The 18,267-nt window shown below is 40.5% G+C and overlaps 2 protein-coding genes across 4 annotated transcripts in view; both read left to right on the top strand.

Annotated features, from left to right (window-relative positions):
- The window catches only part of chrm3a (cholinergic receptor, muscarinic 3a), an 89,964-nt gene extending 85,540 nt beyond the window's left edge, over positions 1-4,424 (top strand). Inside the window, exon 3 of the mRNA XM_031308003.2 lies at positions 385-4,424. Coding sequence (XP_031163863.1) covers positions 404-2,359 — 1,956 coding nt within the window. The 5' untranslated portion in view covers positions 385-403 and the 3' untranslated portion in view covers positions 2,360-4,424. The remainder of the gene's footprint in view (positions 1-384) is intronic.
- A 635-nt stretch (positions 4,425-5,059) lies between these two features.
- Positions 5,060-18,267, top strand: part of LOC116055903 (formin-2) — a 42,986-nt gene continuing 29,778 nt past the window's right edge. Inside the window, exons 1-5 of one of the 3 annotated variants that reach the window (XM_035991951.1) lie at positions 5,060-5,419; positions 5,520-5,612; positions 7,565-9,785; positions 12,751-12,914; positions 16,172-16,324. In XM_035991951.1, coding sequence (XP_035847844.1) covers positions 7,610-9,785; positions 12,751-12,914; positions 16,172-16,324 — 2,493 coding nt within the window. In that variant the 5' untranslated portion in view covers positions 5,060-5,419; positions 5,520-5,612; positions 7,565-7,609. Of the gene's footprint in view, positions 5,420-5,519; positions 5,613-7,564; positions 9,786-12,750; positions 12,915-16,171; positions 16,325-18,267 lie in introns of those variants that run through there. The other 2 variants (XM_031307957.1, XM_035991950.1) reach the window with 2 other exon arrangements.

Below are 18,267 nucleotides of genomic sequence, written 5' to 3'. Positions count from 1 at the left end.
GTTGTTGATTGCAGGCATTCTCTCTCACTGAAAGTGCTGGCTGTCTAGCCTTGACGATTCAGATGTCAAGTTGTAATTTGATATATGGCTTGCAATGCATTTACTGTGCATGCACGATGTTAAACGATTGTTAACAGGGTGGACACATCCAACCCAAACATCTTTGCATTTACACACATCCAGCTTGGTAGAGTAGGTTTCTAGCCTCACCTACTGGATATGAATTGGAATGTCAACTGCCTTTTTTCTCCTTTCTCCATTTCATTCTCTGTCACTCTATCCTTTCCTCCCTTTTCTACTTCTCCCTTTGTGCCAAGACCCTCTTTCCTCCCTCTCTCTGTCCCTTCCTTCTTCCCTTTTTTGTCTTTCTGTCTCTTTCTGTAGAATATGCCAGGACATAACAATGAACTCCAACATCACAGACCCTGGTCTCTTCCTGACTGCAAACACCTCACTACCAGCAGCTGGATCCTATCCACAATCCAATGCTCTCAACCAAGGAGGTAGTGGATTAGCCCCCTGGTTGGTTTTTCATGTGAATACCCCAGTTGATAATTCCTCTTCCATCAGCAATCTCTTAAACTACACCTCAGAATCCCCAAATGAAAATGTAACTGCGGCCCATGATCCCTTGGGTGGCCATCCTTTATGGCAGGTTGTCCTCATTGTCTTGCTGACAGGCATGCTGTCATTGGTCACCGTCATTGGCAACATCCTGGTGGTGGTATCCTTCAAGGTTAACCGCCAGCTAAAGACAGTCAATAACTACTTCCTGCTGAGCTTGGCTGTGGCTGACCTCATCATAGGGGTCATCTCCATGAACCTCTACACCGCTTATCTTGTGATGGGCTACTGGGCCATGGGCAACTGGGCCTGTGACATGTGGCTGGCTATAGACTATGTGGCCAGCAATGCATCAGTTATGAACCTACTGGTCATAAGCTTTGACCGCTACTTTTCAATCACCAGGCCTTTGACCTACAGGGCCAAACGGACCACAAAGCGAGCTGGGATCATGATCGGCCTAGCCTGGTTTGTTTCTCTTGTTCTGTGGGCTCCAGCCATCCTACTATGGCAGTTTTTTGAGGGTAAAAGGACAGTACCCTCAAATGAATGCTACATTCAATTCCTCACAGAGCCTACTATAACCTTCTGCACAGCTATAGCGGCTTTCTACCTGCCTGTGACGATAATGAGTGTTCTCTACTGGCGCATTTACCAGGAGACCCAGAATCGCTCAAAGGAGTTAGCTGGGTTGCAGGGTTCAGGGAGTCGTGGTGGGATAGGAGGAAGAGGTGGGAATGGTGGGTGCGAGAGAGCCCGTTTTGTCCATCAGACAGGAAGTTCTAGAAGTTGCAGCAGCTATGAGCTGACCAGGTTGTCCCGGAGAAAAAGCACATGTCGGGAGCTGGTTGACCGCTTCCACTGCTGGCCTGGGGTTCGTTCTTGGAGGCCTGGTAGTACCCGGCAGGGGGAGGGTGACCCAGACCAGAGCAGCAGTGACAGCTGGAACAATAATGATGCTGCAGTCTCGTTGGACCATTCTGGTTCTTCAGAGGAAGAGGATTGTGGGGGGAAAGAGATGATTTCCCAGAGTCATGCTATTTTCTCCATTGTTCTCAGCTTGCCTGGTATAAAAGCTGCTGTCAACTCCCAACTCACCTCATGTGAGGATGTGGATGCAGCGTCAGAGGAGGATCCCCTCAGGGGAGCAGAGTTTAACCAAGACAGCCTGTCAACAGTCACCACCAACACCACTGCTGCCACTACTCCCGATAGAGGAAACCGTTCAGAAAATAGCTACCACCAACGCTTCTGCTCACGCAAGATTCAATCAATGCCTACCCTACAGGGTACCTCTAACCAAGTCTCAGATGGTTCCCTAACAACTACCACCACTGCCACTGACAGTTCTACCACCAGCACCACCACCAAATCCCCCTCTGTCCCAATGTCTTTCAAAGACGCAGCTCTGGCGAAACGTTTTGCATCCCAAGCTCGGACTCAGATCACCAAGAGGAAGCGCATGTCCTTAGTAAAGGAGAAGAAGGCAGCTCAAACTCTCAGTGCCATTCTCTTTGCATTCATCATTACATGGACACCTTACAACATCATGGTGCTGATCAATGCCTTCTGTAATGTTTGCATCCCGGAGACCCTGTGGGCAGTAGGGTACTGGCTGTGTTACGTCAACAGCACAGTCAACCCCATGTGCTACGCCCTGTGCAACAAGACTTTCCGTACAACCTTTAAAATGATACTTATGTGCCGCTGGGACCAGAAAAAAAGGAGGAAGCAGCAGTTTCAGCAGAGGCAGTCAGTGGTATTCCACAGGAGGATTCCCAGGGAGTCCACGTAAAGGAATTTCGGATGGTTGATATCATGGAATCGAAAGATTTAATATAGGACAAGGAAAAGACAGAAGCATCCATGTAGTTGTTTCTGTGGAGTTTATTTGCTTAGAGATCCTTAATGTGTTTCTCTGCTGGTATGTCAAGCACAGCATCCCTATGTGGTGGTCTTTAGATATGTGTTTGTGTCTGTGCATCCATTTAGAAAAGCTACAGCTGCATAAAAGGCTGTGTAAGGTGAGGTTCAGAGATGAAAACTTTCCCTCTGTTCTTAAATAACTCTTTATCATGTCACGCTCGTGCAGCTTAAAGAAAATGAACTGAGTGGAAAACAATAGAAAAGGGCTTTAAAATGCATTGCAGGATCATTTTTGAAGTGCAATTGACAGGGGGAAAGGATATCTTTGTCATAGGGTTGGGGATTCACATTTCATATTATTTGTCATTGTGGGTAACTAGATCTGTTAAATGCAGAGTGGTTTTGCATTTCAAACGAAACTATGTATTTGTAAATGTCTGAAAGCCAATACAAAAACTATTTTGTGTTCACAGGCTTCTTCATTATACTGATTTGACCTGCCATCGTCTTGACTGGCATGTGTTTTTATCAGAACTTCTGTATATTGCCTTTTTAAATGGGTATAGCTTTCCTATGTCTGATGGAATATAAAAGTTCTTGAATTGTGTCCTTACTTTCAGTCAACAGAGATCTGTTATTTTTGTGATATTCATTTTTTTGTTTTCTAGATATTCCTGAGATTTTGAGCCAGTCTGAAAATGATTATTCTGATGAATTGAGTTGTGAATATTTTGTGTGGCACCACAGTCAGTGAACTGCTGTTGTGTTCAATGTGATTGTTGTGGTTTTTATGGTGGAGACAATAAGAACATTTGGTTGTGTTTTATGTACTTGCAGTTCTCTGTCAAGAGTAATGATTATACATTAATGATATTCTGTTTGTGTACATTTGGATATTTCTGACTTGATAATAATTGATTGCACACACAAAGATGTTCATTTATAAAGATGTATGTTTTGATTTTACACTATCTATTAGATTTCTACAAAATGATACATCTAAGGAACTCTTTGTAAAAGGCCACCCATCTTTGATATAGTAGAGCAATGGCAGCCTCTAGTGGCTTGAGAAAGACCTGTTGTCTAGGCTGTATTTCTGTCAACTTCTACAGTCCAGTATCAATCCCATTCTGTGTGCACATATTTGGGCAACAATTATTCATACTTTAAGCCTGTTTGGTTTTAGGAATTGGCTTATAGTTATTACATTTCTTTTAGATTTCAAGAAATATATACTGTATATGCATTTAAAAAAAATGGCCACAATCATTGAAGTTACAATATTTAACTTTCTGTCATAACCTGATTATGTTTTTTTCTATATGATTTATTGGTGAAGTGTTACTTTATTTAAGACTTACAGCAATTGATTTGTAAATAGAATTGATAGCTGTCTTGGTCATCAGGTATTTCTATACAGAAAGTGGCAGAATGGCACATCATCAACAAAAGGCCAACTAAGGCAAGAATTTATTTTAATCTTTATTTCTATTGCACATTATTTTATTCTTATCCTAAGTAGATGGTTTTTACATTTTTGCCTCACCCAAATCTTGAATATTGTGCAAAAGGTATTAAAGGCAAAAGATACACTGTTTTATGACAACTGGCATACTGAAGAATGAGTAGATTGGATTATGTGGGATGCAATGCAATGACTAATGTGCTGTATGGAAGTGATGTTAAAAAATATCCCATGCTTGTCATCAGTCGGTATTTGATCTGCTTTCGACACAATGCGCTCTAGTGTCATGATACATTCTTCATCAAAATATGAGATTTTTGTACTTAAATATTGGGAATGTAAACTACCAAAATGGTGAACACAAACATTTTTGTTACATTTCACGTAGGCCTATCATACTCATATTTTAAGTCAATAAATAAAAAACCTTTTTGACAGAAATTATCTGATTTTTGTTCCCCAAGACATGATTATGAATTTTCATTTATGTTTTGATTTATTTGACCTTTAAGGTGGTTTGATGACCTTATTATCTTAGCAGGACGCTGGGTCATTACACAGCTGTATAGAATTAATTTCCTACCTCTGAAACATTGTCTGAAAAGTATTGCATGATATAATGAAGAATAGATTTTTACTTTTTGTTGTAAAATATTAAAATCAAAAACACTGTCTTTGTGATGGTGATAGTTTCAATTACTTGCTTTCACAGTGACATGCATTTTTTCAATTTTTCTATAATCTCCTAGTTAGTTTTTTTTCCCTCTATGACTTTAATGGTCTCATTGTAATTGAATTATCTTATATCCACTCTCTTCAGAAACCTGTAGATGTTTGGCATATTTTCAATTTTGCTATAATCTCCTAGTTAGTTGTTTCCTTCTATGACTTTAATGGGCTCATTTGAATTATCTTATATCCACTCTCTTCAGAAACCTGTAGATGTTTAACTTCAGCAATCAGGCTCACTGACATGTCTGGTAACAACAGCTTATGTTGGGAGGACACAGCTGAAACTAATTTCTTGATTGGAGGGATGGACTTAAAAATGGGACCAGGGACCAAACCAAAAGTAGAAAATACCAACTTGATATTATGTGTGGAGGAGGAGGAGGCGGAGGAGGAGGAGGAGGCGGAGGCGGCGGCGGCGGCGGCGGCGGCCACACATTGTTTAAATGTCTGTGAAATATGATTCATCACTGTCTGACACTACCACAACATTAGGATTGGGTGTCTAGCTTTAACCAGAAACGTAATGAACACGAGTGTTTTTTGACTGTTGCACAGTTCTGTATGTTCCCATGATGAGGACTGATGAAGTTAGTGAGGGGAGGTTCAGACAGTGCTAATGGAAAATGGCCAAGGAGACCAGACATGTGATGAGAAAAATACCAACTTCATGTGACCCATGGCTGAGGAGCGGCTCATAGACGAAGACAAACACCCATTTGTGTTGTTTTCCTCAGTCAGTGCTGAGCCACTGAGGAAAATCCTCCTGTCAGGCAAGTACACTTTCATTATCATGTTAGTGTTTTTAAATATCTAACTAAGAGGCTTCAGTTACATTTGACTGCAACTTTTTGCTAATGTAAAAGTAATTACAAAATGTATTATTTTTACCAAGATATCCTGAAGTTTTCAAGAAGAAACTTTTATCAGTTACTCAAGTGTTTGGACAAACCCAAACCTTAATGAACGTGTGAGTTAGTAATTTCTGGTAAATATGTTTTTCTTTTAATTAGCCTAATTTTGAGAATGTAATTTATTTATTTATGTATTTGTTTGTGTTTAATTGGTTTTACCAACTTCATTTGCATACTTACTTTAAACCTACTTAAGATTATTTAAGTAAGAAAGGCCATTTTTATAATTAGTGTCAAATGGGTCAGCTTAGTCTGTACCACACCCATAGGCATTACAGTCCTAAGGTATGCCTTGATGCAGGCCCGCACACATACGCAATTAAAGGTGCAATATGTAATATATTTACTGTATTAAATCCAAAAATGACCACAATATGTCATCAGATATTAAGGTAATATGCTAAGCTGAAATACTATTTTTTTTCTGACAACAATGCTAAAGCCAGTATTTTCTCCTTTTGAAATTTCCGTTCCGTGACGGAATGTCTGTTTTGTGTTTTGGCCTATGTGTTGGAATCAACTGCCTATTTTAACATCCGGGCCGGGTTGCCAGATATACCTGTAAAAATGCAAACCCAGCGCACTACAGCTGTAGTACAGCCATGGAAGCAGCAAACAAACGAACGGGATCAACAGAGATAGATTCTCTAAACCTCGGCATGTTTCTAACAGTTGCATGACCAGAGACTTAACAAACTGCCAGTAAATATTGGAGATGTATTTGAAAGATGGAGATCGCTTAGAGCCCAAAAGGACGCTGAGTTGGTTAATTTCCTCCTGAACAGGCAAGCATTAGCTTCAGGCTACTTTATCACGGCTACTAGGGACGGGCATTTTATCTCAATTCAACATTCATGTACTCACATTGAATTATAAAGAGTACATTAGAGTACTCAAGTTAGTTACTCGCAAAACAATTGAGACACAGCCAGTAAAGTCACGGCTGTTTACAACGTGTAGCCTATTCAGTGGCCGAAACCAACAAACGGTGAGTAATTTTAATCTGAGATAGGGTGGTTGTCAGTCAGGTACAGAGCTTTGCGTAAGCACGGGCTTTTATGACTGTCCACAACCTGGCAACCTCCGTGAACTTCGAGTCTGGGGAGGAGGGGCCGGGGGAGAGGCTCTCTCCAGTATTTTGAATTTGGACTGCAGTAACTATTTTTAAACGCTAGCTGTCAGTATTACAAATTGGACCTTTAAGTAAATGCCCACTATTATCTCTAAGAGATGTTTGTAAATGAAATGTTTTGCAATAATAATAATGCTGTACTGTGTCTTTAACTGTAGCCACAATATGAATCGCCTGTGAAGATTTTCAGTAAATGGCCATTTAAACAGTTTGTGAAACAAAGTTTTCCATTTTGAAATCACTGATTTAGCTCAATCTGATTTTACATATTTTCTATATAATAGGACTGAAACTAAAGATTATTTTCATTATGAATCAGTTTCTCGATTAATCCATTATTGTTTTAATCGATAAAATGTCAGAAAAATTTCCCAGAGCCCATCAGCTGTCCAAAACCTAAAGATAGTCAATGTACTATAATTGAAGATGAAGTAAATCAGCAAGTATTCACATTTGAGAAAGCTGTAACCACTACAGTTTTGGTGTTTTTGCTTAAAAACATCAAATTAATTTTCTGTACATCGCCTTATTGATTAATCGACTAATCATTTCAAATCTACATTTTTATGAATGCCTGCTTGTAATTAATACTGGTAATTTCACTTTGTTTCTCTCGCTGTCGCCAGTAGAATCACGTGAATCTCAATCTAGCTTTTCAAAGTGCAAAAACACCCAATGGAAGAATTTCAAGGAACAATCAAAACAAGAAAAAACTGTTTATTACTATATACAGAGACTGTATACATTGCATGTGGAACAAGAGACAGAAGACTTATGTGAGCTTGAAGTCATGTTCAACTTTTACCTCATGACTCCTTGATACTCATCTGTTATTGTGAAGCTGGGATAAAATATAAAATTAATCAATATGATTTGAACTTCCCTTTACTTCAGTCTGCCTAGATCGTCCGCCCTCTGGATGAAGCCAAAGTGGACAGGATGCAGACTATTAAGACTGTAGAGACCCAGGTGCCCTTTCTGAAAGAGAGTTTCTTCACCACCACTTTCAAAGGCAGGAGGAAGAGCAGCGTTACCAACCTCCTCCGTAAACAACAGCACTCTCTCCTCAATCAACAACACCAGCAACCACAATGCATTTTAGAGCATCAGCAGCAACATCAAGGGCAGCACACTCCGGAGCATCAGCGACTTGCTCGCTCCAACAGCAGCCCGTTATGCAAGACAGGCGAGCGTGCAAGAGCAGATGGGGATAGAAAGGAGGGGCAAAAGGAGAGGAAGGATCAGGGAGTGAGTGGAGCTGTGCAGGGTAGGGGGGGAGAGCGAGGAGTGAGTGGTAGCGAGCCCGTGGCTGTCAGTGCCAGTCTCCTCCTCCTTTCAGAATCAGCGGCACTGGGGGAGGCAGCATCATTCTCACAGCTGCCTTCAACTGTGGTGGGCAGACAGCAGGGATTAGACAGCTCTGATAGGGCTCTGACCAACAGAGGACCAGTATCAGTAGCAGCCGAGGAGGAAACCCAGCATGGCCAGCCTCGACCCCAGCAGTATGGCCTGTTAGCCAAGGGTGTCCGCCTGCTCAGGAACATGGGGAACCAGGAAACGAAGCAGAAGAGAGGAGGAAGTGGTGGAGCAGCAGGGGATGTCTCCTGTGATGATGATGCTGATGAGAGGGAAGTGGACAAAAAATCTAAAAAGTCCCACAATAAGATAAGTAAAGGAGGAGGAGAACCTAGTGGGAAGAAGAAATCAAAATCAGAGTCAAAGGGTTCTGTGTTTTCCAGCATGAAAATCAGGAAGAGTTTATCAAAGGCCAAAGGGTTGTCTAATGATGACTTTTTGGAAGCTGGGAGGTCAGCACAAATGGGCAAAGCAGGACTCAAGCCTGGTGTGGAGGCGAGCCTGTCAGCTGATGAAGTGGGCATGCTATCAGATGTCGAGGGGGATCTATTCCATTTAACCGCAGACAGTCTCCCATCTGTGGTGGATGAGATTGGCCGAAAAACAAGCTCAGGGTCGGATGCTGACCTCTACAGTTTTCACTCAGCAGCAGCTGAAAATGAAGACCTGCTCTCTTACATCCAGAAGGTTATAAAAGACCAATGTGTGGCCGGTGACAGGTTGGAAATGATGACTGGCTACTTATCTGAAGGGTCAACATCTGAGGGGAACAAAGAGAAGGTAATGTCTCACCAGCTTTTTAATCTGGATGAGGAAGTTTTCTTTCCCCCTGTTGGTAGTGAATGTGTAGCAAAGGAAGTAAGCGAAGAGTATAGGAATTTAGAGAACGAAAGTGACATACCCATATCAAGAAATTCTTCTGGTCCAGGGTCCCTGAGTGAAAGTGGTCCAACATCTTCAGGCCCGGACACAGAGAGAAGCAGTGGCAGTCTTCTCCCAAAGAGTAACAGCACGTATAGCTTCCCTGACACTACAGCCACCAGCACCTCGTATGAGAGTGCTGAGGAACCCCAGGATGACCTGGAGAGCCCATTTCTGCACCCACAGCAGACTCAAGGTAATCAGGCTGCAGAGAGCAAAAACACATGTGCCCACTTAGATCCCGTAATGGCAGGGGCGGGACCGATGGGGTCTCAGAAGAGTGCGAGCAGCATGGACCTGTCTATGGAGAGGGAGATGGAAGAGGAAACTGGGAGAGGAGACTTCCTGTCCCTGAAAAGGAGGAAGACTAGTTTGTGTATTAGTCAGCTAACAGACAGCCCCCCCGTTTCTCAGCCTAAACGCACGACCTCCACCACCTCCCCCTCAACTGTAAAACTCTATCCTCCAGTCCACCCATCTTATGTTAAGACCACCACCAGGCAGCTCACATCTCCCATTGGCTCCCCCATCACCAGCCCCAACGTGCCCAGGAAAACGGATGCCACCATTCCTTCAGTAGAATCTAACAGGGCCCAGGGGTTTAGGAGGCACAAGCAGAGGTCTTGCTCAATTGCTGGGCCCCTCAGTGAGTCTGCAGACTGGTTCACTGAGCTGGATAGGCTAAGAGGGAGGCAGGCGGGCGGTGCCAAATTTCCAGAGCAGAAGACACCAGAGAAGAGTTGGACAGGTGGGACGTACTGGACGCTGGGCTCCAGGAGAACACATTATGGACGACAGACCTCCACCAACACAGTACCATACCTGGATGTCTTCTCTGGTGAGTCACATATAACACAGGTAACTGAACTGCTGGTACACATGAAGCTCAATCAGACAAACATAAATTAGACATTTGGGTGCAGACTACCTCTCTGATTAATGCCTGATTATGGAAAATAACCTTGTAATCCATTAGCAACATAACCCAACATCTTGGCGAGCATTGCACTGATTTTGGGTGGCATTGTGATGCCAGTAGTAGTGGTTAGACGTTGCTGTCAACTTTATGAACTACAGATGTGGCTAAAGTGGTTAATAAAGAACACTGTGATAACATGTAATATGGGTATTTTGGGGCTTATTCAATTTGATGGTGTGAACCAGGAGAGAGTTGCCCGTTAAATTTTGAACCAATTGGATGCTACAAGGATGTTGGAAAATATGAATGGATAGGAACAAGCAGGGCTGTCTCAGAGGAAGTGATAAATGAAGAGGCAGAGGATTAATTGAATAGTATTCCTGACATCTGGCAGATTTATTTCACAGCCCTACAATATCACACAACCTGCATCTATATACTATTACCTAAAGCCCATATTATACGAAAGTGTTTGCATAAATTTAGATGGCAATATTATATAATTTTCCTATATAAAATATACCAAAACAAGCAAAATGTCAGTCCTTCTCTTGATATGTTCCCACTTCCTGTCTGTGCACTAATTTGTTCCTACATCTTTCCCAAAAAACATGTGTAGGAGTAGTAGTAGTAGTAGTAGTAGTAGTAGTAGTTTCCCAAAACAGCTGGGCACTGTTCAGCAAGTGTTGCTCAGGAGTAAAGTGTGCATTTGTTCCAGACTACTTTCAGCTGCAGATTGCATACAGTATGTGGGGAAAATAGACATTGTTTGACAACAATGGAGGAATGGCACAGATGAATAACCTACATCAGGCTTTAGGTAATAGAAGCAATACTTGCTAGTATCAATACTTTGTTGGTTTTGGTCTTTTCATTGGATCTGACCAGGATAATACAGAATATCACCAGACAAGCATTTTATGTTGTATTTTGACTCCTCTTCTCTCTCATAAGCAACCTTTTTACTGACCAAGTTAACAGGAGAAAACAAACCATTAAACTCTTATAGACATTTCATTTATTCTTTTTGTTGCTGGGACTCCACAATGGGCTTGATTCACTTCTATTTGTTTAGCTCCAATCCCTGTCTATATTTGAGATCAGGTTATTATGCAATGGTATTGTGAAATGATTATTGTAATTGCCTAGTGATTTAAATTTTACTTAATAATTTACTTTCAAATTATTTTATTATACAAATAAAGTTATGATTTTAAAAGTACAATAGCTCATGAAAACCATAGTGAAACAGTGGGGGTTCTTTATTGAGAAGTGTCTTTAGAACAAAGGCCTCCTTCTACTAAAACAATGTCACCCTGTCCTCCTCTTTGTTGTGGTGCATTTCAGGAGCTCAGCTGCTCTCCACTGTGCTCATAAATCAGAGGACCGAATGACAACACTGCCACCCACCCAGGGCAATACCATCCTCTGATTCAACTGGCTTAGAGACACACACACACACACACACACACACACACACACACACACACACACACACACACACACACACACACAGAGAGTGCACACTTGTGGATGCTAAGCCCAAGTGACAGTTTATCTGCATGACAAAAATGAGTCATGATATGAAATCCGTTCTCATTTCGTCAGGTGAATTTATTCTAGTCAAACAATGGAGCTCCATTAAGTCAAACATTAACATTTAGCCTATCTGGGATTTCATAATTATAGGACATATGCTGTCCTGTTTTTATTCACAAAGACCCTGGTTATGTCAGTCACTCACTAATTCAGCACTGCATGTGACATCACATTTTTCAGGTCACATCGGGCCCTTAGGATGGAGTGGGAAGACAAAGAGGAAAGAGGGAGAAAAGCTGAATTAAAAACAACCGACAACACATGATATTATCACAAATTCTTGATTTTAAATGTTTTAACCTGAATTGATTTGACTCTGGATTGTAATGAAGTGTAAGGCTTGGTTAAGTTGGTCTGTGTCTTGAAGATTGGTCATTTTCAGCGTAAGCCTTCATTAGTGTTTGTCGAACACAACTCCAAAAATCCCAGAATCAATGTCGACAGGACCATGAGTCATATGACTTTGTTAGATCATTTGGTGCTGCCCACTGAATCACATGGTTTAAAGAAATGTCGAGCTAGTCTAACAACATAACTGACCGCACACATGACGTTTGTCATGGTTGGACTCTGAAGCAATGGAGTGTTTTTCCTCTCGGCTCCTCGTCCTCTGTTGATGTCACATATTTTTTCCAGCCCAATAATGATTACTCCTGCCACCATCAAGAAACAGAATTCTTCCTTTAATAGGATGAAGACCTGGTCAGGGATTTTAAGATTGACAACTGTCTCACAGCTCAAACTCACTTTTCTTTCTTGCTCTTGCTCCATGACTAAAAAAGGCTATTATTTGACTGATTACCAAGACAAAGATAATCTACTGTGTTTTTTGTATTATTTATTATTTATGTATTATATTAAAATGTAGAATTAACAAACCCCTATAACCACACCATAGGGTTAAGTAATGTTTTCTTTTTCTCTTTCTGATACCCAAAACCCACGTTTTAGTCACATCAAGTTCATCCTCGATTGAAATGTATCAAAAATAATACTTTAAAAAACTATATTCAATGCCATATAATATGATGCACTGGTAATTTGTATCTTGAATGTCATTTGGCATTTTTTTTAATTCTTTGCACTGTACAATTAACACCATCTCTCTTGTCACCCACATGTAAATGGTGTGAGTAGAGTTTGCACGTGTTGGTGTTTAATTATCACTTCTAAAACTGAGGGATCTCTTTTTAACTCTTTAGTCAGAATAATATCCTTCTTCAGTATAGAAAATAGAGCTCTGTCTTTTTTAGGACAGTTTCGTTCATTGCTTTTCTGTTCTCAGGTCGCACTCTGTTGGACTGGCTTTGTACTCATCGTGGAAATGGCTCTACAGAAGAGGAAGGGAAGGATCTGTGTCACCAAATGTTGGTCCAGGGTCTGCTGCACCCCTTCTGCCACAGCACAGCAGAGCACTATGATGACAGCACTGTCTCGGCAGTCTTTAATGTAAGACCTCTCTCTCTCTCTTCACTGTCTGTTATACTTGTTGTACAGAAATAATGACATAAGCTGCTTTGCATCAGCAATTCGAGGGGATATATTTCAGTGTTAATAAAAAACAATTCCAAATTTCACACTTTTAGAGGCAATAGCTGTAGTGCCACAGCTCCAATTTAGATTAAACTTCTCACGTTGTGAAGCATCTTGTTAGTGTTTGTCCCAAGGGCTGGAGGAAAAAGATTTAACATGTGCTTATCAGATGATTTAGTCAAAGAATGTAGCACAAAGTGATTTGCAGTCACCAACGTATGTACAGTATGCAGAGTAATGCAAAGCTTATGCAATCTGTGTTTCTATATTTATTGCTGTATTACTGCGATTCATCCCAGAGACATTTCATTATCTGAAGAGCGGTGGTGCATGTAGACAGGGTGACCATGTGAAAGTTAATTTCATGAATCTTTATTTCTCCATTCCTGTAATGTTTTGCTCACACATAATCTCATGTGCATCACATCCCCCTGCACAGTTCACCACAGCCACTGTTGGAGCCATTTCTATCAAGTTTCCCTTGTAGCTGGATCCACTGAACTCAATATGTTATTTAAAACTACACTACATTAAATGTGTGTGGATGTTGAATCTGGTGTCGATTTGTATGCTTGCTCAGTATATATATGTGTCTTTATGTCTCAGAGAAGGGAAGACAATTACATTAGTTGTCTTATTTACACATAATTGAGAGTCTGAGACAAGTTTAATTATCTGTTTTATCATTATTGCGTTTTTTTATTTTAAGCTAGCAGTATAGCTCTACGGATGGCAATGTCATTCAGCACAACACTCTGGTTCAGATTGAAATATCTCAACAACTATTAGATCGTTTGCTATGAAATATTAAACAGACATTTACGAGCATGAGCGTGTGAAGCTTTGAAAATGTGGGTGGGACAATCTTAACAGGTGTCTGGGGGACCTCCCCCAGAAATCTTTTAACAAAATAGATGTGATTTCCTGTATTCTAATTTTTCTAATTTCCTGTATTAATTTCACCCAGAGGAAGTGGTTGGCCCCAGATAAAATCTTTTAAGATATTAAAAAGCTAAAAGTACAGAAATTGATTTGATGACTAATTCAGAGCCATCTTTAATATTAAAAACTTATTTTTTTATTAAACTTGAGGATCTCTCATAGATTATGTTGTTAGCCAGTTATCTCCATGGCTTTGTTTAAACACACATTTTTACACACACAACACTGCTGTCAGGCAGGTTCAGCTTACTAGAAAATATCACGGGTTTGGGCGGGTCAAAAAGTGACAAAGCAGTGTTCCAAGTAAGTTATTGGAAGTCGACACTAATCATTTTAAAAGGAGGTGGCACTTTTGCACCTCTCCCGCAGATGTATATGCATCCATTGTATATGCATCCATTGCACATGCTCAAGTGCACATAAAGGTACAGTATGTATACCTGAACACAAACACTCCTCAGAACATGCATGCTCTCAAGCTGTTTTGTTCTCATAAATACAAATCTCTCAAATAGAGTCACATGTTATCCTGCATGTGCAGTCTCTGACAACAAGCAGCACTTTCTTTTTATGTACAAATCTGCCACAAGTGCACTCATATATACGAAAGGACAGCCCCAGACACCCATGCATGTTCAGGCATTTCCTCGCATGGCTGGATTAGCTGTGCTTGCGTAGACCATCTGCTGACAATGTTATGTAACAACTCCACGTGCCTTGGGCTCAGGCTGCTCTTCCCAGCAAAAAGCTCACCATAGGACAGGATCGCACTGGCTCCCACCCCCTTTTTTTGTTGTCCTCACTCTCAGCTTACTTCAGTCTGGGGCTTGGCCTGGAGTCCTGCATTATTCAGCTTGATCAAAAATAACCTTTGCTGTTGCTTTTTAGAGTACAGATCTAATTGTTATTGCTTTTTACAGCTAATCTCCCTTTCAAAATAAATCAGCACAGTCTGTCTTTACTTCTCTTTAACCTTTTCATCACTTATAAACCCCTTTTAATATCTCAAACGTTTGGATTATTTTTACTTTTACAGTTAAATTCCATCTTGAAACGAATCACTTACTGCATCACCTCCGTCTTCTTTCTCCATGTTCTATCCTTTTATTTCCATCGTGATCTATCATCTCCACTTTGCTACCTAAATATGGTGTTTATCCAATTTCATATACTTTGCTGGAGTGAACAAATATAAGTTGTTTGTTTCTTGCCCTGCGTACTGCCTGAAATTAAATACTCCATCAGCTTAATTCTGTCTAAAAATGGGGTTTGGGGAGGATGAGCATCTAAGAGCTCTGTATAAATCAAGTGTCATCCCTTTTACCCTTGGCAAAACATTGCTGAGTGGATAAATACTAATGAGTATCATGGGCTTACATCAATTATTATAATAATAGCACATTTTGTGTGTGTAGGTCAGGTTACCATAATCCAGCTAATGGGTACAAATCCTGAGAGAAACACTGTCTCAGGACAAAAGGAGGAGACATTTATGCTCACACATGATTTGCGCACATATTAAGCAGATTTATGTGGTCTAACTGGTCAATGATTTTCTTTACACTGCGGTGTATTAGCATGTACTGTGTCACTGCATGGCATTAAGCTCGACATGCCAGTTTCCTGAGAAATAATTGGTAAAATGAATTTAGGAAAATCAAGGAAAGTTCTAAACATTTTTTGGAATACCTTTTTACCACTGTACCTTTTTGCTAAAGGGACAGCTAGCACACATATTCACCTTTGCACTGTAGAGCACACTTATAACTGGGTCCTCTGAATGAGCCTCACAGTCTTTGTGGGTGTCTGTTGTAGTGACATTATCTTTAGAATGTTGTGTTTGACAATAGTTTTAGTGCTGCAAAATATGGGTGTCTACATTTTTTGTACCTTAACTTCAGTAAGTGATGCTTTGAGACAAACTAGAGGTTGAGAATTTGCTTTCTGTCTCATTTTTTAGACTGGTTGCTACATTGGCTATGCAAAGGCCAGGATTCTACTGCTGCTTATTATTCTCAAATGTTTTCCACACTTGGAAGCATGCAGAAAGAGCTACAACTTGACTTATATTCCAGGTGGATGTTGACCTTTAATCATGGTGCATCCCACCATGTGTTCATGACATACAGTCGGTACTCTTCCTTGGTAGGAGCGCACAAACATCTGACCTTGGATCTGATCTCATTTACACTATATGCACTTGCTTTTTTTGTCTTCTAAACTATGTGTAGGAGGAGCAGCTGTACACCTGGGCATCTGTAGGCCTGCCAGGGTCTTCTCACCTGTGGGAACTCCATGGGGGGCGAACCACAGGCAGGGAGCAGAGCTTGAGAACTCCTTTGCAACAATCATCAGCCAAGACACCAGGAGCTTTACAGTCTCAGGTTGTTTACATCCTCTCTTCATCTGTAAATATTTTACAGTATGATTGCCCGGTCTAGACTCTACCATAAATCAAAGCGAGTATTATTGAGTCTTTTGTTTTACAACCAACATCAGAGAGCATTTCCTGCAAATGCTTCTAACCTATTGCATAATACAGTGTAGTAGATAAGCAAATATTGTTTTTGATTTCATTCTGTTTTTATTTTTGTGTACATTTGTGTACCTATTAATTTTGCACCTATTTTAATTTTTTTAACTTTAAATGAAAACCTGTAGATGCAAAGTGCAAAAACTTCACAGGGTTCTTGCTAAGTAGAGCATTATATTCAAAACTGTTATCTTTACAAAATCCAATTATGTGTTAAAAATACATTTGATGAATCTGTCTGCAAGACACTCTTGCTGACTGATACAGTATACTTATTGCAGCAGTGTTACCATGAAGGATTTCTTGTATCAGAAGGCTGACACGTACTTGATTTAGCCTTTTAAGAAATTACCATTTTTGATAGAATTCAGAAATATAAATGAAATGCACAAACACGGCAAGAAAATACTGCATTGTTTTCAGCACATAGTTATGTAAAAGGCTCCACATACTGTACAGCACACCCAGTGGGTAATGCTTTTAATAGTTTGAGACATTTAGATTCCTTGATGATCTTCCTTTTCTTCCTCCTTTAAGGACCAGTGTGTAGGATTTAGTGGCATCTAGGGGTGAGGTTGTAGATTGCAACCAACTGAATACCCCTCCGCTCACCCCTCCCTGTCTAAGCATGTAGTAGAACCTACGGTGTCATTAGGGTAACTGAAATACGAGAAAGTCCCTCTCTAGAGCCTGTGTTTGATTTGTCCATTCTGGGCTACTGTAGATGTACATGGCAGGGCAACATGGCAGTGGCATCCATGGAAGTTGACCCACTCCCTATGTTGAAATGAAGGGCTTATTCTAAGATAACGACTGTTAGTTTCAGGTAATTATACATTAATGAAAAATAGTAATCAATTTTATGTTCCATTTCTTCCAATAGACCCCCACCCCCCACCCCCCCAAATCCAACCAACTGGTCCTTTTTAAATAAGTTTTTGGTTCATTTACAGTAAAGTTTATGCCATGTTTTATTTTTTTTAGAATAGCAGTTTGTGTGAAGAGTTAAAAAAGAGATGTACTGATATACAATCCTAACCCTAACCCAATAGGACATTTGTTAAGGCTTTTATTTCATGCATATGATATGCATTGATTTGAAATCTGAAACAGCATGACCTGTGTGACCTGTCAAAGTAAACCTCAATCTCACTCAAGTTGCTCTGGATAAGCTGCATCAGCTAAATGCCTCAACTGTAAATTGTTCTTTGTCCACCAGAGGTCAGGCTTGTCTTGAAAGACTTGTTAGATTATCACAGTGAACCTCCCTGTTTTCTAGAAGAGTTAATAAATTAGGAAGGCCATACTGACTGAACATTCTCCTTAAGATTCAACAATGTGACCACAACTGGGGAATGTGTACTAGCAGACACAGGCCCTCTCCATGTGAGGCCCAACAAGACTCACTGTCTCTGGGGTCAAATCTCTTGGTATCCCCCCTTTCCCTGCTCTAACCAGTCTGGAGCCAGAGGGCTGATGGAGTCTAGACATAATGGACTTTCTTGACCCTTCTTTAGCTCACAGCTCTGTCACTATGCTCTTTCAGTTGTGGGTGTTTATAAAGCGTAATTTACTGAATCATAATATGTACAAGATTTAACAGTCTGCTTTTCAACATTTAGAGTACAATACAGGCCTGACTACCTGCTTTTAAAGAAGGTTTCATGTAGCAAAAGCACAAACTCATAGTTTTATTTTCTTCAGTTTTATATTTTCTGTTTTGATTTGTGAGCCGTAAATGTAGTCGCATGCTTCAAAGTTCAAATCTTTTTTTTTTCTTTTTTCTTTTTTTTT

Source organism: Sander lucioperca, chromosome 15 (assembly GCF_008315115.2).
Source record: "Sander lucioperca isolate FBNREF2018 chromosome 15, SLUC_FBN_1.2, whole genome shotgun sequence".
NCBI classification, from domain to species: domain Eukaryota; kingdom Metazoa; phylum Chordata; class Actinopteri; order Perciformes; family Percidae; genus Sander; species Sander lucioperca.
Note: the sequence above shows the minus strand (reverse complement) of the source record. Positions and strands in the feature narration are given on the sequence as shown.